At 40.5% G+C, this 24,886-nt stretch overlaps 1 protein-coding gene across 1 annotated transcript in view; it reads right to left on the bottom strand.

Annotated features, from left to right (window-relative positions):
• Pcsk5 (proprotein convertase subtilisin/kexin type 5) overlaps positions 1 to 24,886 on the bottom strand; it is a 429,480-nt gene that overhangs the window by 49,412 nt on the left and 355,182 nt on the right. Inside the window, exons 25-27 of the mRNA XM_076846064.2 lie at positions 4,260 to 4,302; positions 1,309 to 1,445; positions 42 to 242 (exon numbers count right to left, since the gene is read on the bottom strand). Coding sequence (XP_076702179.2) covers positions 42 to 242; positions 1,309 to 1,445; positions 4,260 to 4,302 — 381 coding nt within the window. The remainder of the gene's footprint in view (positions 1 to 41; positions 243 to 1,308; positions 1,446 to 4,259; positions 4,303 to 24,886) is intronic.

Raw genomic sequence — 24,886 nt, 5'->3', positions numbered from 1 at the left:
GGTGGCTAGGCCCCTGCGATTTCTCTTTGGGAGGCACATACCGTTCCAGAACTTGCCTTCCACCTGGTTGTTGGCGGGCCAGACGCATGTGCCGCGCCGCAGCTGCTGTCCTTCCCCGCACCTGCTGCATTCGTCATCGCCAACGCCGGTGCAGGCTTCACAGGACGGGTGGCAGGGCTCGCATTCTCCCGTTCCCTGGTCTCCATAAAAGCCAGGACCACATTCCCTCACACAGCTACCACCTTCGTAAGAACATGAGGAGGACATATTAAGGTGGGGCGCTTGCCCGTCTAGCTTGAAGCACTAGATGAGGCCAAGTTATAAAGCGATTCTCAGCAACATTTTTTTTTTTTTTTAAATGTTGTACCTGGGATTGAACCCAGGGAAGCTTAAGCACCAAGTCACATCCCCAGCCCCTTTTAAATATTTTATTTAAAGACAGGGTCTTGCTAAGTTGCTTAGGACCTCACTAAGTTGCTGAGGCTGACTTTGAACTTGGGATCCTCCTGCCTCAGCCTTCCCAGATGCTGGATTTAGAGGCTTGCGCCACCACCCCTGGCTCAGAAACATTTTTTTTTTAAATTGCACTTGATTTTAAAGAAACTAAAAAGGCTTTAGCATATTTTAATCAAAGAATGTATTTTAATAATCTGACACTAAGTCCTTTTTCTACTGCGAATTTAAACTGGCCATTGGCTTAAAGGATTAGGAGCTTTGAATGAACACCACAACATTCTTGATATCTTGAAACACTACAAAGAAAATGAATCTCTGTTGAGATAACCATGGAAGTTCATGTGGACTGTCTGCCTCACTCCCTCTCCCCAAATATTTGAAAACACTGGGCTATTTGTTCTTCAGTTGGAAGACTCACAGCATATTTCTTTCCCAACTATCCATTTCCATCAAGTCGATGAATTTAAGATAAGGGATCTTGTTCAACTCTTAATGGGTACAGGAATGTATAATATGGATTAATTATCAAGAAAAGCATCATGGTTCTAAATATTCCAGGTGACTTCAATGCCAAAACTTTCATCTTTAGGTCCCCTCTCCCCTTTCCCACCCAACTCACTCTTGTTTCCATCAGCTTGGAGAGTTGAGATGAAATAGTGAGATACAAACTGTGCATTCGAAATAAATGCAGAAGGAAGTACTAATGTTTGTTTTCAAATCAAATTAAAATTCCTTCTTGGACCAGAAGCACCAGCATATGAGGACTCTCAAACCCATCACAGGAGTGCTCCTATTGCACTGCCTGGGTAGAGCTGCAGAGCTCTCTGTATATGATGCCATCTTTTGACTTACCCAAGAGAAAGAAGCCCTCTTCACACCAGTAACACTCATTCTGGTCACAGTTGCCACAGTTAGTATCACATGCTTTGCATTCCAATTCTTCACTGTAGGTCTTCTCAGGACAGGTTTTATAACAATGGTGCTCAAACCTAGGGGAAGAGGACGTAGTTTCTTCCATGACATGTGCTGATATTTTTCTTTTAACTGCCACAATTTAATCTCCTCATACATTTCTATGCAGCATTTTTTTTCAGTGTCTCAAATAAGCATTTTATTTTATGCAGCATTTGTAACAGAAGTAGATAATTGGATTTCAGGGGAGGAAACTGGATTTCTTGGTGTGATTTTCCCTGTCAAACCAATTCACTACCTACTTCTGGACTTCTGAGGGCTATGTCAGGGCATCTGAGAGGAGGCTGGGGAGAAAGAATGGGGTACTAATGTTTGTTTATATAGTATGTTCACGTATCAAGTCATTTGAATCATTGCACGAATCCCATATAGTAGATATTACTTATTTTAAATTTCTAGATAAGGGAACTAGAAGTTCTAGAAGTTCAAGATCTGGTGCTCAAAATCTAGTTAAAGTTGGGACCAGGATTTTAATCAAAGTCTGTGTGAACAGACAGCTTACGTGATTTACCAGACAACAGTTAAAAGACCTGAGACAGCTCAGTGTTGAGCTCAAGTAGTTTACCAGAATGTCTGTAACTAGATTATTAACAACAGTGATTATTAATAACTTCATCTTATACACACACATATATGCTCACACATATATAACATACATGTGTGTATATATGCATATATGAATTATTACATATATTATCTATTATTCTCATTTTACAGCAAAATGTTGTAATTCCGACTCCACTGAATTGTGGAAGGAATTTGAAGGAAGAGTAGAATGAAGTTGAGTCTTGTCCTTTGGTGAATATCAAAGCATCATCAGGGGAAGCCTTTACATTTCTTCCTTAGCCATTTTTAATATACTATATCTCTTCAGCTTTATTAAAAAGTACTAAATATTCTCAAAGTATATAAATGTGTGTTTCTTGAAATGAATATGTGTGTTTTAGCTTGGTGGTATTAGAGCATGTTATTTCAGCGCACTTCTTTCTTGAAGTGTTTTATAAACCATGCTCATTAGTGAGCCAGTGACACTGACAAGGCTGGCTCCCAGGTTTCACAGATAACACTTCAGGTTGGGGAGGTGACATGTGCAGGTGGTGGTGGTGAGGTGTATTCAGGTATCAAAATGCAGAAGTAGGCAGGGTAGTGTGAGATTGGAGTGATGGGGAGTGATAAGAAGGACTGGGAATTCCTTGCCCACTGCTGCATGTCCCTATGTTTTCTAACTTTAAGTCTAAGCTTTCCTTGTCCAGTTCTTCAGAGAACATTTTGTGTGCCCACCATGTGACCTCACCAGGGAACACTTGCATTTCTGCCACTCATTCTGCTTCGGGATCCCGTGGAAAGCCATATGCTGCCTAAATGTCGACTACGAACATGCTGACAATTTACATTCTGCTCATTAAATGTCATCTGGTCTATCTTATAATAGTCAAACCTGAGGCCTCATCTGCACCCCTCCTTCCCTGTTTAAATGAAACAATAATTTAAATCAGCGGGTCAGAGGTGCAGAGACCCTGGCAATGTAGAGGAAAAGTCATTCTGGAAATGTTGGATTAAAACCATACCACTAAGAATAGGCTGAGTATCTCTAACGCAAAATTCCAAAAGGCAAAACATGCCCAGCTTCATAGCTTCTTGAACATGGAAGAAAATTTCACACCATGAAACTTTGTCTCATGCACAAAATTATTAAACATACTACATAAAATTACCTTCAGGCTATGCGTATAAGGTGTATATGAAACATAATGAATTCTGTGTTTTAATTTGATATTCCAAAATCTGGAAAATAATCTGAAATATGAAACACTCTGATCCCAAATTTTAGTTAAAGGATACTTAGTAAAATGAGAAAGTTAACTCATCTTTTAAAACTATGTTTCAGTTGTTGTCCCATTATCTTCACTCCTTTCACCATCTCCTGACCTACGACCGCAATTGGAGTTCCTAGAATCTGGTGAACCCACAGGCAATGTGGTAACAGAAGAAAGTGACCCACCAATGCTGAGATGACCTGATAGAGCCTAGCCACTAGCTTGGGTGTAATGTGAGATGACCCAGCACCTCCCTGAGCTTCCCTTTTTCTCAGAGATAAACATTGATCCGATGTCCCTGATGATCTTTATGAAGGATGCATAGAAGGAATGGACAGGAGGGTTTATATACCACACAACTCCTCCAGTGAGGGATGGACTGTGGGCCTGGCATCAGCCTGGGCCTTCCTGCCCCTTTCATCTCTTTCCTTTTCTTAATTTGTCTTACAGGAGAGGCAACAATATAAGCTGGAAGGGAGACTAACCTAGGAAAGGAGGTGACATAGAAACACACTATCTTCGTTTTTGTAGGTTTTGATTAAAGAATATTGAGGTTGACGGTTTTCTGTGTTTCGTTTAAGTGAGTGTTCTGCGTCTCTCATTACACATGGGATGATAAAGAGCTAAGACGGAACCTGGTTTCCCCTGGAGCATTCAACTCCAGTTAGGGACAGGGTCTCCATGCAGATGTCCGGAAACAGCCTCCTTGGGGTTGGTATATGCTTAAGGTCTGTCCATAAACAGCAAGGTCTGAATCTTGGTCACCCATGGCGAGATTCCTAGACACCAGTGTCAGGCTGGATGACATCCAGAAAAAGAAGGCCTCCTTTTGAGTCAAGAAAACAGCTGGGCTCTTATTGCTAAGTCCAAGAATTGCTCATTAATAGCCCACAGGACAGAGTTGCTTCAGGCTTCAGGGCCTCTGTGCTTTAATCACTGGATTTAGGATTAAGTCAGTAATGCTGAAACTGCAGAAAAGTTAGTGTCATGAAAAAAAAAGAAGGCCAGACTTACATGTAATACCCTGCAGCACATGAGGTACAGGTTCCTGGATCATCTGGAAAAAAAATTAGAATAATGAAAAATTACCATCAACCGCATTTTTGTTATTGGAAAAAATGAATTTTGGAAATGTGGTGGTGTGAGATAAATAATCTTCTGGTATGGTTTTATGAACAGCATTGTCCAGAAATGATATTTGAACAGATTGCACCATTTCTAATGAGTAACAAGAAGTACACTAGGAATTATCTCTATCGAAGTAATAAAATAAGAGTTCTCATAAACACTTGGCCTGACTTTCAAGGAGGAATAGGGCCAAGCTACTGGGTCTTCAAATTAGATCAACCCCCATCCACATTAAGAATCTTCTGGCCATGGGGCTGGCTGTGTAGATGGGTGGTAGAGTTCTTGCCTAGCATGTGTGAGGCACTGGGTTTGATTTCCAGCACTGGAAAAAACAAGCAACAACAATAACAACAACAAAAAACCCTTCATGCCCCTGTTGGGGTAACAGCATCAGTCATGTCTACCCAAAAATCCAAATAGGGATTACAAGCGTCTGACCCAGAACTGTGGGTTTCCCATGAATTTCCCTAAATGCCTGCCAATGGGAGGGAGTGTCATTTGAGAAGGTCCTTTGAAATTGGGACAGTTATTTTTCCCAATACAAGCACTCACTTTGTGTTTTGCGCTTGACAACCTTCTAAAGAAACTGTCCTGTTCTCATTAAGTGTAATGACTCAATGTGTCCCTGTTGGCTTGGAGAAGGGTTCACTCTTGCAGCTCTCAGGGGACTTAAAAGAGAGAGACAGGATTTTGAGAATCACCATCTCAGTCTGTCTGCCCATCCCCAACATTGTCACTCTCCGATCTGATTATTAAGGAAATCCTGTCACTTTCTCTGGTCCCCAGTTTCCTCTGGCTGTTTTTTTTTTTTTTTCCTATGATCTGGCCTCACCCTAGTCCTGCTCTTTCCATTGTAATAGGAGATGAACACCAACTGCTCCTTAAACCATTCCTCTTGGTATGTGGAGATTTCACATCACATTTAACTTTAAACTAATAAAACTAAGTCTTTGGAACTTCGCACATACTCTCTAATCTTGTCTGGGCTGTGTGCTGGTTTTCTCAAATCCTGCCCTTTTGCGGGAGGTGTAGAGAGTGGTTCACCCAGTCTTTAGTCACACACTCATCTTGGATCAACCTCGGAATGCTGCAAGATGTCACTACTGCCTACAGTACATGTACCACGCTCAAAATTATAGTGAGAAGATTGCTAAGAGAGGCTCTGCCACTTTAAGCAGGTATCCTTAGAACCTTCTGGAAATAGCCTAGTGATGGAAAGGGCACTGGCCTGGGGATTGGACACATGTTTCTAGTTTGAAGTTTTAACTCAGATTTAACTGTCTCACAAGCATGCTTAAATATCACTCTTATTTTTTAGGTCCTGGTTTCTGCAGGTGTAAAATAGTTCATTGGACAAGAAGTTTGTTAAGTCTCTCTGACAGTCAAAGATTCTAAAATTCAGTCTAATAGGAGTTAGAAAACTATGGCCCACCCTGGAACTGAATTCAGCTTTGGACATTCATTTATGATGTATGATGTATGAATGCTTTCATGGTATAGCACCAGAACTGCATGGTTGCAACGAAGACCTGAAATAGCTACTATTTGCCACTTCACAGAAAAAGCTTGCTGACTTTGTCAAGCTCACCTGTTAGGTGACACCTGTCATGATTGACTTACCAGATGGATGGTCCCAGAGCTCCTCTTAGGCAGAGAACTATCTATATTTAGGAAAATAACCTTGTTAAGTTACTTGGGGTAGAAATTTAGTTAGAAGGGTTGAACAAGAGCCAAGACAACCAAGGTGATACAAAGACCCTTCAACAGGAGGCCATGATTTTTGTTCTTGGGAAAAAATGGATTTTAATGTCTGTGTCAACATGGTTCATAACAAGGTGACTAAAATAGGACAGTGAAATGAACCAAAAACCAGGGTAATTAAGTAGAATCAAGAAGCTGAAGGTACTCATGAGAAAGAAAAGCTCCCTGACATTCTTAGAAATCCTGGGAGGGCTTTATGCTTCTGCTATCTGTGGATTGATGATGTGAATCCATTTTAAGGGTGTACAGAGGTTCTAATGAACACCAGGCTCCACAGGGCTGGTTCATTTCCCACTCTGAGCCTATTTTTGCATCTATATTCTTTTCAGTTCTTCTTCTAAGTAACTTGCTGCTGCTCAGCTTGCATTTGGGCAGCTTACTTTTCTCTTTTTCTCTGCCTGTCCCTGATGAACATATTCGGCTCTGACAGTTTTGCTAATTTGGCAAAGGCTGGGGAAATTCTAATCCTGTTCTCTAATGTTCTGGTCATCCCTCCCATCTAGGAACTTAATGAGCTTGCTCTCTGCTCCTTTAAGCAGGTCACTGATGAAAATGTTAAACAGAACCAAGACTCAGAAATGTGCATACCAATGTAATCTTGAGTTCAGGGACTTTTCCAGCCCAGTTGCACAGTGAATTTGGTACCTTAACAACAGTTTGCATACATGAATTATGCATAGGAGAGGAGCTGTGTCTTCTAACAGCTAACGGATGCCCATTAGTTTTTCTCATTATTACCAGTTGTTCTAAAGAATGAGAATTATTTAAAAAAAATTTTTTTCCACCCCAGAAGATCTACAAGTCAGACATAAGCTAAATGGATTTAGCTTGACCACTGAGAGGCAGCTGTTATGGGATTAAGGAAGATGGTAACAATCCCAAACCTAGAAGTTGACTCTGAGTCAACTTGGCATATGGATGGTAAGGAGAGGGGCTTAAGGAGAAAGACAAATTTTCCTGGCTTCTAGTATGTGTGAGGGGGTGGGGAGGGGAAAGGGGCATATAAACAAGCTAGATTTGTTAACTGTCTTGGAAGGTGTTATCCAAATTCGGATGTTTAAATAGCTCTGGTTATTTGATCTTGTTGAATCTTTGGGTTGAGAGAGCATATTTCGATCGGTCAGAATTCAGAGAGCCTCACACATTTGGAAAAAAGCCTTCTGGAACAGTTGTTGGCTTGCAGCTGCCACATCTCTGCTAAGAAGGATGTGTCAGCAGATGCCTTTCAAGAGTGGGGTATAGTCTTCTGTTCTTCAGAAAACTCATTCCTATTGTGTACTTTTTATGAGACAGGGGCAAGGTGGGCAGGACTACAGTGTCCACTCTTGAGAGCTTTGCATCATCCTCTGCGTCACCTTTCCACTATGTCCTTGGGGATCAGTAGTATGGAAACTGAGCTCACTGTCCCCAAAGACACATCCACTCCAGCTCTCAACTTCACCTTCAGCAGTCAACTTATACTCTCTGCCATTTTATTTTGTTCTTAGTGGTCCCCATAGCCTTCACCAATGAATATGGATGAACCAGGGCCACAGAGGAGTTATGTGCATGTTACCTATACAGTGTCATGGAAGGGGGATATTTTAAATTTGAGATTGAATAAAACAGTTTAAAATGTTCAGAGAAGGATTTATTTTTATGGTTTACATAAACTTTGGGTCCTGCAATGAAGGATACTTACAAGGGAAAATTCCTCTAACTTGCTTTTTATAATTTTATTGTTCTTGCATGTTTATTTCTCATTTAGGAAAGACAGAAGAAACTCAGTTTCTTAATAGCCTTTTCTCTCACCAGGAGTGGTGGGGCACACCTATAATCCCAGTGTCTCAGAAGGCTGAAGCGGGAGGATTGCGTGTTTAAAGCCAGCCTCAGCAACTTAGTGAGGCCCTAAGCACCTCAGTGAGACCCTGTCTTTAAATAAAACATAAAAAAGGGAAAAAGGGCTGGGGTCAGTGGTTAGGTACCCTTGGGTTCAATCCCCTATACCAAAAAAAAAAAAAAAAAAAAAAAGAATAGCATTTTCTCATAGAATATGTCAGAATTAGCCATAGTTATATATCATGTAGGCAGAATTGACTCTGCAAAATGGTAGGATCAAATTGATTTCAGAATGTTCCTACCTTGCCTCTGGCTATTTCCTTTAAGCTTCCAGAACTTTCATTCACATCTAAAGCTAACCAGTCCTCTAAGACTTCTATTAAAATTTATCTGGGGGCTGAGGATATGACTCAGTGGCACAGTGCTTGCCTAGCATACATGAGGCCCAGGGTTCAACCCCAGCACCAAAAAATAAATAAATAATGTCCCATTCTGCACAGACCTATTTGGGAGGTTACTCTAAGAAGATGCAGAATGAACATGTTAAACTTGTGCTTTCAGGAGAATCTTTAGTTCTCACCACTTTCAGTCTTTCGTCCAGTATTCTAGAATTCTTGAGTTCTTCTAGATTGACTCAGGTCACATCTGTAAGTATTCCATTAAACTTAAATATAATTAAACCGTAACCTGCGTGCTTACTTTTCCCAGATAATTGCTATCTTTTGGCTCAGTCAACTTCCCTGGTCCAGTTATCTGGGTTCTGCCAAACTCAGCACTCTGTTTACCTTCCCAAGAGTCTTCCTGGCTAATGTCCCCCACCTTTAGGCAAAGTAGTAAGCCAAAGTCAGGCTCAAGTCATACTTCATAGATTTCTAGCCTTAATCTCACACTAAGCTCTTCAATAAGAGAAATCCATGAAAATCAAAGGAAGATGAAAAAAGGAAAGACATTTAGGAAAGACAGAAGAAGCTCAATTAGGGAGAGGGAGTGGGACTGGAAAGGGGGGATCCTGGGGAATTATATGAGCCAATTATTATATGGTTATATCATGTGCATGTATGAATATGTAACAATGAATCCTACCATTATATTTAATTATAATGCACCAATAAAAATAAGGAGAAAAGAAAAGAAATCCAAAGCCTCAATCTCCATACTTTTTAAAAATCTATCAACCCCATGGCTTAAAAAGTTACCACGCACCTATAATGCACATATGAGTGCATAAATTATTTGTTATTAATTACTGTTATTCATTATTGTTATGTTTAGATATGTGGTGTCCCCCAAAAGCTCATGTGTGAGACAATGCAAGAAAGTTTAGAGGTGAAATGATTTGGTTATGAGAACCTTAACTTAATCGGTGCATTCATAGGGATTAACCGGGTGGTAACTGTAAGCAGGTAGGGCATGGCTGTAGGACTTGGGTCATTGGGGGCATGCCTTTGGGGTTTATATTTTGTCGTGGTGAGGAGAATGTGAGCTCTCTCTCTCTCTCTCTCTCTCTCTCTCTCTCTCTCTCTCTCTCTCTCTCTCTCTCTCTCTCTCATTCTTGGTGGCTATTTCCTGACCCACTTTCCTCCACCACATTCTTCCGCTATGATATTCTGCTTCACCTCAGTCCTGGAGCAATGGAGCTGGCCATGTAGGGATTGAGGCCTCTGAAACTGTGAGCCCCCCAAATTAACATTTCCTCCTCTAATTGCTTTTGTCAAGTTTTTTGGTGGCAGCAGCAAAAAAGCCGGCTAAAAAGATTATGCATGAGTGCATCACTATTTTACATGTATTAAAGAGGTGTGTAAACATAGAAAATTCAAGAGGATAACTTTAAAAAATGAACATACATTCTATTTTTTTCTGCAGCCTTGGCACATCTATCTCTAGAAACCAGTGACTCAGACCATTCCTGACGAAGGCCATATTTAACCTTGCAAAAACATGTCATACATGGAAGAAATGGCCCTTTGATAGTGTCACTCATGAGAATGTATGTAAGGAGCCCTCTGCACTTGGCTTCCAGCTTTTCCTTATTTATACACTATTTGATTCTAATTAACTAGCTCACCTAGCATTTTTTAGTCAGAAAATAAGTGGGAAACATAGATATGAATGAAAATGTTTAAATGACATGGTTCAATTACACTTTCCCCACCTTTCCACAACCCTCTATGTATTTAGTATGCAAACTTATTCCTTAGAATACATTTTTCAGAAAATAACCAGTAATCATGTCTTAACAAAAAACAACCTGAGATTTTTGTCTATTGAAAATATGTTTAAAAAGATGGCATACTGACATCAGATGAGCTAATGAATAGCACTGCAAATCTTTTTCTCAAGAGTATTTAATGACATGGAATAATTTTCATTATAGGTTATGTGGAAAAGAATGATCCACAGCTATGAATACGTGTTGATATGCATGTATAAGTCTATATATCCATATGCATAGATATTTGTAAAACATCAGAAGAGAAAAAATAAAATATTAATCTCTGATTCTATTTATGTGTGCATATCTATATTTCTATATTTTCCCATTTATGTTTGCATGTCTGTGTGTGTATCTATATCTATATCTATATCTATATCTATATCTATATATATTTCTGTGTTTTCTTAATCGATGTGCATTACAGGATCAATTAGAACAAAATGTTACTAAGAGAAGAAAGAAGCCAGAGGTGGGTGGGGTGGGGTGGGGTGGCATGCGCCTGCTGTCTCGGCACTGGGGAGGTTGAGGTAAGGGAATCACTTGAGCTGCGAGTTTGAGGCCAGTCTGGGAAACATAATAGGACCTTGTCTCAATAGCAACAACAACAAAGGATGGGGGGTGGGGAATGGAAGGAAGGAAGGAAAGAAGGAGATGTTCTGTCTCTGAGTTTCAGGCTTCCTTGGGACCATGTGGTTAGAAACAGCACTCCCACAAATCCACCCTAAGGGAACTTTCTGTTGGTTATGCTCCTTATTTTTTCTCCCTTCCCAGTGCTCTTCTTTTTTCTTCTCTTTCCCTTCCTAACCCTACATCATCGGTACAGGACTGATGTTTTTCCACAGGGTATGGTTCAAACAGTGGCAGATGTTTATGCAAACTCTTTAGATAAAATTCACTTTGAAAATGAATTGTTTTTCTGGTTGGATTCTGGAAAGGAGGCAGATGACTAGGCAATGGGTTATTATTGGCTCTGCCTCAAACTCACCAACCAGACCAGAGACCATCACTAAGGCCAAACACTCTTAGACGATTCCCTTTCTCAGCACCTGCAGCCAACTGGAGCCCCGGCAGAACATCCAACCTACTAAGATGTTCCATTGTTCCCTTTAAGGGCACGAACACCTCTACAAGCAACCAATCCTTGGATTGCTTTGAGATATAATTAAGCAAATTGTCCATGATGCCTATTCTCCTAGAGTAAATATGTATTTAGTTATTGAACAACACTGCACAAATTTTCAGGAGAGTGGCTGACATTCTTCAATCCATCTGAGGATAATGAATTGGGTAAGAGATTTATATGCCCAAAGAGTGCAACTAATTATAAGCCCCAAATAGCACTAAGAAGTACATAATTCAAATAGGCCTTGAACTTAGAATTGCTTCAAATAATTAACATTCAAATACAAAATGGATCTTCTGACAGTTTTGCCAAAGCAAAAGATTTTTCTGGAAGGCTCAATGGTGCTGGGATACAAAGTATTTGGTGGGGGAGGTTGTTGATGCTTTTCAATCTTTTTGTCCTCACTGGTGTCCAAGGACAATGAATAAATATTTGAATTGGCAGTAATGAAAATGGCGCAGCTAACAATGGGGCACAACCCCCTGGAGGGATATAGTAGTAGCAGGGATCTGAATAAATAATGGAAATCATTGTCTACAAATGTTGGCTAAAAGAGGCTCAGTCCTCCACTGGACTTTACCAAGTCCTCTGGTTCCAACGATGGGATATCATAATAGGCAAGCTGCTTGTGGATCCCATGCTTCTCTGGGCAGTAGCAGGTGGAAGGCATGAATGAATGTACGCAGCTGATTTCTACAAGGAGGGCTCACCATAGCTGAATGTTCACACATGTTTTTCTTACATTTTAGGGAGGAAAAACACAACTTAAAAAATCAGATAATTATTAGAAGGTAAATAAAGTACAACCCTTTCTTTGAAAAAAATGCACGAATTCGGCTCTAAAATGTAAACTCCTTGAAAAGAAGGGTTTTGCTTTTTGTTTTCCTTCATCTCCAGTACCAGATGCTCCAGGAACTAAAATAAATAAATAAATTCAGATTAAGGGCAGAGAGTGAGGAGACTATGGTAGAGAAGAGAGATCCTCATTTTGCAGGACTAGCTAGGGAAAGGGAGTTTCAAGAATTAACACTGAGTAGAGATCAGAATGTTAATAAGGAGCTGGCCATATGAAGTTGTTCTTCTCCCCTTTTTTAAAAATTCTTTTGGCCATGATGGGGATTGAATATCTGCATGCACTACCACTGAGGAGCTCAATTCCCACCCTTTTTATTCTTCTATTTTGAGGCAGGATCTCACTAACTTGCAGAGGCTGATCTTGAATTTACAATCCTCCTGTCTCTGCCTCCACATCACTGGGATTAGAGGGGTGCACTGTCCTTTCTGGTCAGGCCATGTGAAGTTCTGAGGATTGGGTGCACCGGTCTGAGTCCAGGGAAAACTAGACCTGTTCATCAAAACGGCTAGTGGGGATGAGAAAAAGGAAGAGAATACACAGATGAGGCCAGGGTCATGGACAGGACCAGATCAAATAAGGTCTTATTGACCTGAATAAGAGACTTATCTTCTAATTCAGAAGTAATGGGAAGCTTTATATTTTAAAAAAGTTCTAATGTAATCTGATTTACCATCCTTGTGCTATGTGAAAAATGGCTCATTTACCCATGGAAAGTTATACATCCTGCTAAACTAAAGCAGGATTTCTTATAACAACACAACATAAGATTTGTAGATGGAGACAATACCTTTATATTATTTTTTTATGTGATGCTGCTTCCCACATGTGAAGCGAGCACTCTGCCACTGAGCTGCACCAGCCCCACGAAGAACACTTTTTAAAGGAATATGTGAGAGATGAAATGATCAGGTATCAATTCAGTCTGTGGCTGCAGTAATGGAAAACTCAGATTTGAGAGAAGCCAAAGTAGTGAAGTCAAAATTAGATGACAAGATGTTGGGGAGTGGAGGGAGACCAAGATGGCTCCCTGGGCTGGTCTGGGCTGGAGTACAATACATGGATGGGAAAAGAGAAGCTCTTGGCTGTGAAATGGACTTGGCGGAATAAACACACACTTAACTGGTCACATGCTCACTCCATACCCTGTATTGGCTGTTATCAGGAATATATGCAGGCAATAAAGGAGAACCCTGCCTTCAAGGAATTTGCAGTCTGGTGAGAGGACAGTAATTAAAGAAGACAATTAGAGAGAAACCACTGTGCGCAGGACAAAATACTTGGTCAGGGCCCCCAAAATACCAAATCATGATTCTTCCTCTCTCTCTTCCCACTTAATTGGGCTTTTACTTCTCTTTTTTTAATGAAAAAAAAATTCAGAGAATTCTTAGTATACTTGGGGTTGGCAGGTAAAATGCAGGACTGTATGGGAACACTACAGTTTTAGTGCAAGTTTATAAATGGAAAATAAACTTGCTGGAGAAAGAGACCACAAAAAATCATCTTGGTCTTATTTTGATTTGGGGCAGATTAAAACCAAACCAAATCCAAGAAGAACAAAAAGAAAGTAATGATAAATGGAATTGGAGTGTAGGTTTAATGTCACCTGTGTTTTCTGGGACATCTCTAGAGGAAAACTTGACTTAAGTAGTCCCAGGGAGGTAGTACCCCAAAGCAATTGATAGAAGTAAATGAAAATCCTTCTAGATAAGTAAAACCTTAGCCTAGACCTCAAAGGAGTCTCATATGTCATTTTTTTCCAGGAAAATTGACATAGTTTAAAGACATAAAACACACAAAGACATCAGTCATTATGAGAGAAAATTAGCAGAAATAACAGATGGCAGAATCAGGTGCACAGAGACTACAGATCTTGCAATTATCTGGCAAGAATATAAAAATACCAAATCTTTAATAGTTTTAAAGAAATAAATGTATCTTGAAAAATATTAAGGAATTAAGCAGTTTGGTATATAACTTTTATAAGAGAAGGGTATGAGAATCAGCATCTATAATTCAATGGATAGATTAAATAGTAGGTTAGGCATAGCAGAAAAAGAATTAGTAAACTCAGAGACAAAAAAAGATGAAAATTTTAGCTCATAGAGACAAAAAGAATACAGGTACTGGGCGTGGTGGTGCACACCTGTAATTCCAGTGACTCGGGAGGCTGAGACAGGAAGATGCAGGTTCAAATCCAGACTCAGCAAGTTAATGAGGCCCTAACCAATTTAGCAAGACCCTGGCTCAAAATATAAAATAAAAGTTCTGGGGAGGTAGCTCAGTGATAAAGTATCCCTGGGTTCAATCCCTGGTACAAAACAAAAACAAACAGCAACCACAAAACACCAAAATAAAAAAATGCAGGAAAGCATGGTTAAAAGGCAAGAAGTTAGAATGAAAAGGTCTAACAAATGACAAAGTTCCTAAAAGAGAGAATTAGAGACTAAGATGAGTCAATATTCAAAGAGAATAGAATGCCTGAGAATTTTCCAGAATCATTAAAAGAACATCAATTATTGGTTCCAGGAAGGAGCACAAATAATATCATTATTATGATTATATTAATTTTAAAAATAATATGAAGACCCATCACGAAGAAATTGCAGAATATCCAAGAAAATAACCATTAGCTTCCGAAGAAGGATTCAGGGACAAAGTATGCAATAAGAAAGAAAACATTTTGAGAAAAAGACTTGAAGATTTGGTGGATGAAAGAACATTAAAATCCTTTGAAAGGTTGATGAAGGGCATGAAATAAAAAACCCAGAAGGGAAAACTTAGGTCCAAGGCCCTCAGCAATAGTTGTAAGTGAGGGCACTAAGCATTTTGTTTGATTTGAGTCCTCTAGTTCTCCTGATCGAATGTGTGTTTTTCCCTGAGCTTCCAATAAATTCTGTAAAGATCCTCCCTGGTGGGTATACAGTGAATGATGTGCCCTAGTAAGGAAATACGCAACCATTGTGCCTAGTGTTATGCTCCACATGAATTCATTCCTTCCTCAAATATATTCTGAACCCTATTATATTTAGGGATACAAGGGTGACATGTTCCTAGTACATTATAGAACTTAGGGCCTGGGGAAAATGCAGCAAATAAAAAGATGTTGCAAAGGACAGTGTATGGCCAGTGTCACTAACAGAATCATGAATAATTTGCTAAGAAGAGAAGAGAGCAATAAGTAAGGTGGGACACACGTGTGTGTGTGTGTGTGTGTGTGTGTGTGTGTGTGTGTGTGTGTGTAGGGGAGGCACAGGGTGGGGGGCGGGCAGTTAAAGAGAAGTTCCTTGAAGCAGCAAAGGCTTGGCTGAGACCTGAAAGATAAATTACAGGGAGGACAGAGAGAGAGAGAGAGAGAGAGAGAGAGAGAGAGAGAGAGAGAGAGAGGAAAAAGAGAGAAAGGTGTTTCATGTGGAAAAGCCTGAAGCTAGAGAGAGCTAACTCTATGGAGAAAATTCCTTTATAGCTCTTGAGCTGGGTTGCGGTGGTGCATGCCTAAAATCCCAGCAGCCCCAGAGGCTGAAGCAGGAGAACTGTGAGTTCAAAGCCAGCATCAGCAAAAGCTTGACGCAAATAGGGCTGGGGATTCGACTCAGTGGTTGAGTGCCCCTGAGTTCAATCCCTGGCACACACCCCTCAAAAAGGCTCATGAGTTTCTTCTTGAAGAAGCTGTAGAGTGATCATCAAGAGCTTGTCAAAATACAGGATAATTGCCCTCACCTTAAAACATACATGTTTGAAAATAGAAGGATGGTAAAAGCACCAAAGTGGATTGCAAAGAGCCTGAGAGAGCTAGAGTAAAGAATAGATGCTGGGTCCTGAGAAAGCAAGAAGAGATGGGAGAGGAAGGCTGATGAGGCCAGCCGCTGCACCATGAAGAAGTTTCTATGTCATGCTTGGGAGTGGGGATTTCACTTAGGGCCATGGGCAATCATTTCAGATTTGTAGGCAGCTGCCACCATCAGGTTCACCTTTTAGAAACAACAACAAAATTATAGTGTAGGGAATGGTTTTGGAGATGTGAGAGAGTCAAAAGAGATTGGAATTAGGGAGACAAATTAGAAGATCATTGCTGTATCCAAGAGAAGTACGCCAGCAGCCTGAACTAAGATGTAGCCAAGCCAGGTACCTCATAATGACTTTCTGGCCAATGAGGGACAATACAACAATGGTGGTCCCTTGAGATTATATTGCCCAGTGATGTCATAGCCATCTTAGTTTGTGTAAGCACATGGTAGGATGGTCACAGAACTACAAATTCACCTAGTGATCCCCTTCTCAGACCTGTCCTCATTGTTCAGTGATGGATGGTTGTAGCTGAGATGGGTAGAATTAGAGTGAAAAATATTTGGAAAGTAGAAATGACTTGGTAACTAACTTGTGGGTAAAATTATGTCACAAAAGACAGTTTCCAGTATTGATACCTGGTTCCTATGGGTGCAACCCTTGAATGAGCCTACTTGAAACAGAGTCATTTTGCATGTGCAATCAAATTAAGATGAGGTCATACTGAATTAAGGTGTAGAGGTGGTGGAACCTTTAACAAGTGGGGACCAGCGGGAGGTGGTTAAGTCATTGGATATGTTGCCCTTCACATGGATAAACTTCATTTTCTTGGGACCCTGATTAGTTCCCAAGAGAGTGAGTTATAAAGGAGCATTCTCCCCACTCTCTGGCTTCCTGCTTTACCATTCGATTTACCATTTACCATTCTCATAAACTCCTACTATGATACAAATTATTGAAGCCACCTGGTCTTGGACTTCTGATCTCAAAAACTAGGAGCTAGACAAACCTCTTTTTTTTTTTTTAAAGAGAGTGAGAGTGAGAAAGAGAGAGAGAATTTTTTAATATTGATTTTTATTTTAGTTATCGGCGGACATAACATCTTTGTTTGTATGTGGTGCTGAGGATCGAACCCAGGCCACACGCATGCCAGGCGAGCGCGCCACGGCTTGAGCCACATCCCCAGCCCCAAACCTCTTTTTTTAATAAAGTACCCAGCCCCAGGTATTTTCTTATAGCAATGAAAAAAAACTGACTTAAACACTCAATTATTGTCTAACATCACAAAGAATGCAGATTTGAGAACTTCTGCTCCCTGAATTCCAAGTGATTTCTCCATCTCTTGTCAGCATAGCCTTTATCTAAGATTACACTTTCTTGCTTAATAAGAATATTCACATACTTGCACTAAAAAACCTATACCATGCAGGCTTATTATGCTATTCAAGATCACTGACCTCCTACTGATTAACAAAAGCTCACATCACATTTTCAGCTAAAGAACATCTGTCTAGGCTATAGGCCTTGGGACCTCTCAGCTGGGCCTGATGTCAACAGCCTTGCACTAACAGTTACCCAAATCATTAAATTAACGACCCTCTGTCCCCCACTTATGGGATCTCCAGGTTAGTTAATCATTGCAGTTTTCATCTCAAGACCTTGCTTTGAATCTCTAATCTTTTTAGGATTCTTGCCAAAGCTGAACAGCCTGTTGCAAAACAGAACAATCCTTTAGATTCTGAAATAAGTGCCCATTTCTGCAGGAGCCAGGCTAGAGAAGCCAAGAGGACTGGGTGTTCAGTCCCACCAAAATCATATCTTTTATTATTTCTCCATTCAGAGAGACAAGGGAAGGTTGCAGCAAGCATAACCTTTCATTTCCTGTCTTTTGGGGTTCACATACTCAGCATCCAAGGAAATTCTCCAACTAAAGATATTGTTGAAAAAAAGAGGAAAACAGGACAACATCCATTTATCTCCTTTGTTGCTTAAACAGAAACAAAACTGCTGAAAAACAAAATTTTATTCTCCAAAAGACATATTTTCTGGTCATTACTTTTTGCCCAAACTGCTGGTTTGTGTAAGCAAACCAGAGTTTATGTAAACAAATCCTGTTATCTGAAAAATAGAAAAATCTAACAGCCATCCTGTATGGTTTGCTCTTTTAAAAAAGTTGCTCATATTTTTACAGAGATATTTTGAAAGACTCTGCCTATTCATCATCCGGCATATTTTAAGGAAGTGATGTTTTCTTTTGTGTATCTTCAAGTTGCTATAGCAACTGGATCACTTTCTACTCATTAATCAGGAGGCACCAGCCAGAGAATCTATCCTTTCCTCCGAGCTTTGGAGCCTTTGTCTATTGTTCCACCTTTTAAAAACGTCACAGAGTTTGGAAGTGGGGTTTTCTTAAAAAATGTTTGTCTTGATCTGAGAGTTTTGCTGTGTTCGGTGTATTTTTATCACTGTGCATTTTCTCCCGTGTTATTTGATGACTTGTGTGGAACACACAGCATGTTTTGATTGTCCTTTTCTCTGTACTTCTGGGCTTTTATTTCTTACATCTATGGGAGGCTTTGCTAAGTCTCCAGAGTTGTATGGTAAATCATACAGAAATCCTTCCATTTTGTTCTTTCCATTTGTTCTTCCATGGGCTAGAAATGTCCTGTAGTTAAAAATGAGCTTTGTTTCCTTTAATGTTCTTTTTTGAGTGTCTCCTTCTCAGAAGTTCGCAATCTCATCTCAGTTTTCACTAGTGGCACTTGGAGCTGCTGGAACTGCGATGACTGATCAGTACATGTTGTAATTATTTGGTAGCCTGAAGGACTTAGTGACCATCTTCCCTGCGTTATATACACTCCTCTGAATATGCGGTTTGTATATCAATTGCTGTCTGACCCTACATGCCATCCACAAGACCTGAGAGTTCCACTGTCTGTAAGGGACTGACCGGAATCTAGTTTTCAGGAATGATTTGTTTGGCCAGCACAATGTTGACTGACCCGCACTATGTTTAAATCAATCAAAAGATTTGGGCTATGGGGTATAGCTCAGCAGCAGGGTGCATACTTATCCTGCATGAGTCCCTCACTTTAATCCCCAGCACCAAATAACAATAAAAGAAAATCACAAAAGTCTGGATAACTTCAAGTTTTGCATGCAATAATGGATTGGGACCGAGTAACAAATGACTCCTGCCAACCGAGATATTACTGTGGGCCTCAGTCCCCAGCTGGCCCACTTAACCTTGGTACATGCCAGTACATACTTGAATTGACCACCCTTGATCTTGTTCAGTTTCTACCTCTCCCCAAGTTTTACAGATACAGAAACTGAGATCCAAAAATTTTCAGGGACTTAACTAAAGCCGAACAGTCAATTAGCAGTAGCTTGAGAAATAAATGCAATCTTACTGGCCATTAGCCCAGTGCTTCTAGTTATTTGGTCAAAACTATGTCTTCTAGCGTTTCTTTATCTGACAGAGTGGGGTCCACAGGAGGTAATCAGGAATTACGTTTTACACTGTCCATGGCTGAGAGCTATACATATCCAGGCCGGTTTGCTCTGGGTAACAGTACAATGTTTGTCTCCTTCATTTCAAACAAACAAACAAAACAAAACAAAACAAAAACCCAAAAAACAACCACTCCATATTTTTTAGAATAAGAAGGGAATTCTTATCTCCATATTAAGAAATAACGTCACCACATGATACATGTGTGTGTGAATATGTGTGGGGTGGCATGGCCGAGAAAAATAGAAAGATCCTCTCAGCACTCAGTTCTCCAAACATAGGAACTTTTAAGATCATTCTAATGTAATATGTTCATCTGAGAGCTAGGAATTCAGAGTCTGATGAGTACATTAGAAGCAGCACAAAGATGAGAGCAAAGCTGGTTTATCTAGAGAAGGCAGTGAAAGATGGAAATAATTTCACGTTATTTGCTTTCCCATCAATTAATATAGTACATGTCATGTTCTCTGGCATAAATCAGTCTATCCACCCTCCAGGTCCATGTTAGAACACCTTGAGCAAAGGCGGCCCAGAAGCACGCACCTGTGTGTTTGTGGGAGTTGAGCATGTGCGTGTGCTCACACATGTGTGTGTGGACTTTGAGGAGGGAGGGCAATGCATTACTGAACAAAAAAGCCTATCCTCTTCAATTTTTGAGAGCCCTTTCTCATTGTATTCATTCTCCAAGAGAACAAAAATTCACAAATAAATTCTAGTTGTTTTGAAGTTACAGTAAATAAAGAGAAAAGTTGGCCATCGCAACTCAGACTGTGGTAATAGTTAATTTAAATGATTCATGAGGAAACAAAAACACTCTAATAATAAAAATAAAGGCTTAGCACCTGCCAATGAGTCAGGCCACCACTGAGATATTATGTCTTGTGGGCTGGGAGATGCGTGAGCATCTACAATGGCCTTAATACAGGAGCTTTGTGATAAGGGAGAAAGGATTCCGAGGGTCAGCCAAAGACCCAGGCTTGACAAAGCCAAGCTCTTCCTCCTAATGAACCTCATGTGACCACTCTAACAGCATTCCAGTGGCACTTAGGTCTGAAGACAAGAGGGATTTCACAGTGTGATTAAGTCTACACAATAACACATGAAGTAGACAGCAGGCTGACAATTATCTGCCAAATTTGAGGAGAGTTCCCCCCATCCCGAAATACCTCAAATTGGCTGCTTGCGTAGTATATGATTCTTTCGGATAATTGCTGGCTATCTCTCTCCTTCATTTCAAGTTTTATGGGCCTGATTGTTTTGTGAAATCTCTTCTATTCTCCTTCTCTATGGCATGGAAACACCCCAGGACTGATTTTCAGGGTTCACTTAGAATAAGAGCTGCATTTTATGGGGCCGGCTGTTTTGCTGTCTGCTGTGTGCCTCTCAGACACCACAAAGATGCTGTCTCCAAGGCCATTGTTCTTCCTGGCATTTTGCAACCCTCCAGGGGCCTTCATTCACATTGGCAGGTGATAAGCTATTTTCAAGTCACGGGCAATCATAGTAATTCAGCATTTTCCCTTATTAACTCCTCTGAATGGGGAAGGTGCAAGGAAGCCTCACTGTCTCTTTTCTTAGGTTTAAAGCTTTTGTGCTCCAGATGGGCTAAGTCATTAGTCCAAACAGATTCAATGAGAGAGCATCTCCCAGTCTTTCTAATGGTCAAAAATTGCATCACGAGACTGCTCAGCATTTCTTTCTGTGCTTTGAGGGAAACCACTGGCCTTGCCGGAAGGCCATTGTTACTTTCACTCCTGGTTCTTGAGACACACTGAAGGATAGATGGACCAGTGTGCGAGTGTTTGCTCTTGACGATGAGGCAATTTTCCTAAGCATGGATACATTTTAGGAGTCTCCAGTATTTTCTAAAATTTTAACAATGATAGAAGCAGGTGGGGACAAATTTGACTACAAAAGGTTCGAGTATTTTGGCACGTGAACAAAAGGGAATAGGATTTAGTTTCCATAAAAATACCATCATGAACACTGAGGTTCTTTACGAATACTGTGAAAGGGCTTAATGTGCAACGGAATTAAATAGGCCCACATTTAGAAGCACCTGGGGACACCTGAGATTTGCCCAAGCCACTGTGATTCTTCCTTTGGGCCCATTCCTGCCAGTGGCGTCTGCATCCTGTTAAGTACATGTCATTATTTTTATGATTGACTGTTTATTCACCTAATAGTTTTACTGACAGCTTTGTCACATTTTGAGGAAATATATTCAGCTGACTAGATGGATATCTCTAAGCCTTATGCTGCCATTCCAGTATCATCTACAACTGGCAGATTACTTAAATATTGTACTTTCTTTGATCAGGGCTTATGTTTAATATATCTAACGGGAAGTTCGAAGAAATTTTCTGTCTTGATGCTAATTTTGAAAGCCGTCATTCCAAACACCTGAAAAAGTGGACAGGCATGATAAGATAGGTATTAGATGGCATTGTAAATCAGAAGAAAATCATGTGGTGTAAGTGGACACCCAGTGCTAATAATTCCTTCCCTTAGATCAAATGCCTGACAAAGGACGAAACATAAAAGTAAAGCTGTCCTGGCTAAATTGGGTGTAGGGGCTGGTAGGAAGGCAAGGGTGGCAACCCACTCCTCCCAGCCAGCCCCTGCAGCTTTAAGATGAGGATGTAAAGGACTAGCACCAAATGACTGCCCTAAGGTGAGCTCCTTCAAACCATTCATCAAAGATTCACCTGACAAGACTCTACCATTTACATGTTTAAAAATTACAGTGGAGCACGTATGTGTGGTGAGCATGGCTCCATGTGTAGATTATACAGTAGTAAGTATAGGAGATGAATTCTCTCCCTGCATGGAAATTACATTATAAATGAAGGAAGAAATACAGCACATGAATTGAAAAAGTCAATAAAAAATTGAAATCTCAGATAATTGCATACAATCTGCCAGGATTAAAGTAGGATGATTGGTGTGTGTGTGTGTGTGTGTGTATGTGTGTAGAAAGAGAGAGAGGGAGGGAGGCTGGGTTTGGTGCAGTGAGGAAGTCTTTTAGGAAATGATATTTAAACTGAGATGGGATGACAAGAAGGAGAAAGCCACATTATATCTCAGCCACATTAATATCTCAGGAAAAGCATTCCAGGTAGAGGCAACAGCCAGTGCAGAGGCCTTGGACGAGAATGGGCTGGAGGTTATCAAGACCAGGACCTTCTAAGTAGCTGGAGAGTCAGGGTGAGCAGAGGGGGGGTCACTCTGATGAGGTCAGAGATGTGCAGGGGACTAAAGTTAATAAGAATCCTTGGTTAATGCACATATCTGTCAGTTGTCAGGCATTATTGGAAGTAGTTCTAGCTACTTCTGGTTCGAAGCAGACATAGGATTCACAAATGAAACACGCTTCTTGGCAAAGCAAAAGCATAATGTCCCATTAGACAAGGTGTTCCGTCAATTGGGCGGGACTCTGATGCTTTCCCCTGTCACTTTCTATGTTCTCAAGGGGCCTATCCCATTAATGCATATTTGAGTACATAATGTGACACTTGGACAATGGCTTTGGGTAACTGTAGTTAGCCATTTGTACTGTGGTAAAGTTGAGCAGTTACTAACTTTGATTCTGATTTGCATTTCAACATTTGAGGCTGTAATTACTGTACCTAGTCCCAAAGAACAGCTGACATATTTTATCTCTAAGATCTCAATAGGTCATGCTTCCCATTTGTAAAAGTTTTCAATTGCTCCTTTGTCAAGCATATAAAATGAATTTACTTCTGAACTGAGACCCTGTATGCCAGATTTTTACAGCCTTAAATATAGTATTTTATCACTACTATAAATGGTTCTTGACTCACCTCTCACAAACCCTCTAGTGCTGAAGGCAAGAGTCCTCCCTAATTCACTTGTCTCAATTCATATAAGATTTCTAAGTTGAAGTCAGGTCATTTGGATAATATTTCAAACATACAGACTGCATTTCTGCTAAACACAATAAATCTGCAATTTTACAATTGGCTTGGGCAGCTAGCATGATTGTATTAGACTTTCCAATAAGCAACCTTTCAAAATAACTTCCTTTCTCTTTTAAGACACCAAAACTGACCCAAAGGCTCCAAGTCATCACTCAAATATTGGGGTCATTTTAATCTAGAGTCAACATTTTTAGGGTGATTTATTTTTCTAGTGGAACAGCTAGGTTTCTAGCAATTATTTGAGGGCATAAAATTCCATCATGATGATAAATCAAGCTGTCAGCCTTTTCTGGTCCAAATTAGAGGTTAGAGAGATGAAGAAACTTTTCTACTCTAGCATTCAACCACTTATATTTCCAGGTTGTACTTGTTATCCCTGTGGAAGTGGTATCACATCTCTCCTTGGGTTTGCTCTTGCCCTGATGACCCAACTGAATAGGGACTGTTCTCATGGGCTTCCTGATCCTGGGGACTGTGAAACAAGGAGCTAAGAGCATCCCTGGTGTGTTATCTTTCTTTTGCTGTGACAAAAATACCCAAGATAATCAACTTAAAAGGAAGAAAGATTTATTTGGGCTCAAAGTTTTAGAAGTTTCAGTCCACAGTCCCTTGCCCCATGGCTTTGGGCCTGTGGCAAGGCGGAAAATGTGCAGTAGAGTGAAGTTGCTCACCTCACAGTGGCAGGAAGCAAAGAGAGAGGAAGGGGACAGAGTCCTAATAACCTATTAAAGGGTACAACCCAAATAGCCTAACTTCCTCTCACTAGGCCCCACCTCTCAAACATTCCACTCCCTCCCAACAGCACCATCAGCTGGGGACCAAGCCTTTAACACATGAGCCTGTGGAGGGCTTCTAAGATTCCAGCCATAACACCTGGGTTACCCACCTGGTTTGCCTCACCTAATAGTAGGATAGTTTATAACCACTCAGAACACTATTTTTATGGAAAAGATTTGAGGGAGGGGGAAGTAACATTGGTCTCTATAGATGGCCATAGGCATAGATGGCTGGGAGGGAAAAGGTTCGATTATTTCCTAGCAAATAATTGCTAGAAACCTAGCTGTTCCACCAGAAAAATAAATCACCCTAAAAATGTTGACTCTAGATTAAAATGACCCCAATATTTGAGTGATGACATGGAGCCTTTGGGTCAGTTTTGGTGTCTTAAAAGAGAAAGGAAATCTGTCTTCCTTTTGAGTTGATTATCTTGGGTATTTTTGTCACAGCAAAAGAAAGCTAACACACCAGGGATACTCTCAGCTCCTTGTTTCACAGTCCCCAGGATCAGGAAGCCCATGAGAACACTGAGAGAACAGTGCCCATTCAGTTGGGCCATCAGGGCAAGAGCAAACCCAAGGAGAGACGTGCTACCACTTCCACAGGGACAAAGAGTACAACCTGGAGATATGAGTGGTTGAATGCTAGTATCATCAGTGAGAACATCACGAATATTTGGAGATGGCAGTATGGATACTTGTCTTTCAGTCTTCAACTCGGTCCTT

The sequence above is a fragment of the Callospermophilus lateralis genome, chromosome 2 (assembly GCF_048772815.1).
Source record: "Callospermophilus lateralis isolate mCalLat2 chromosome 2, mCalLat2.hap1, whole genome shotgun sequence".
In the NCBI taxonomy this organism is placed as follows: Eukaryota; Metazoa; Chordata; class Mammalia; order Rodentia; family Sciuridae; genus Callospermophilus; species Callospermophilus lateralis.
Note: the sequence above shows the minus strand (reverse complement) of the source record. Positions and strands in the feature narration are given on the sequence as shown.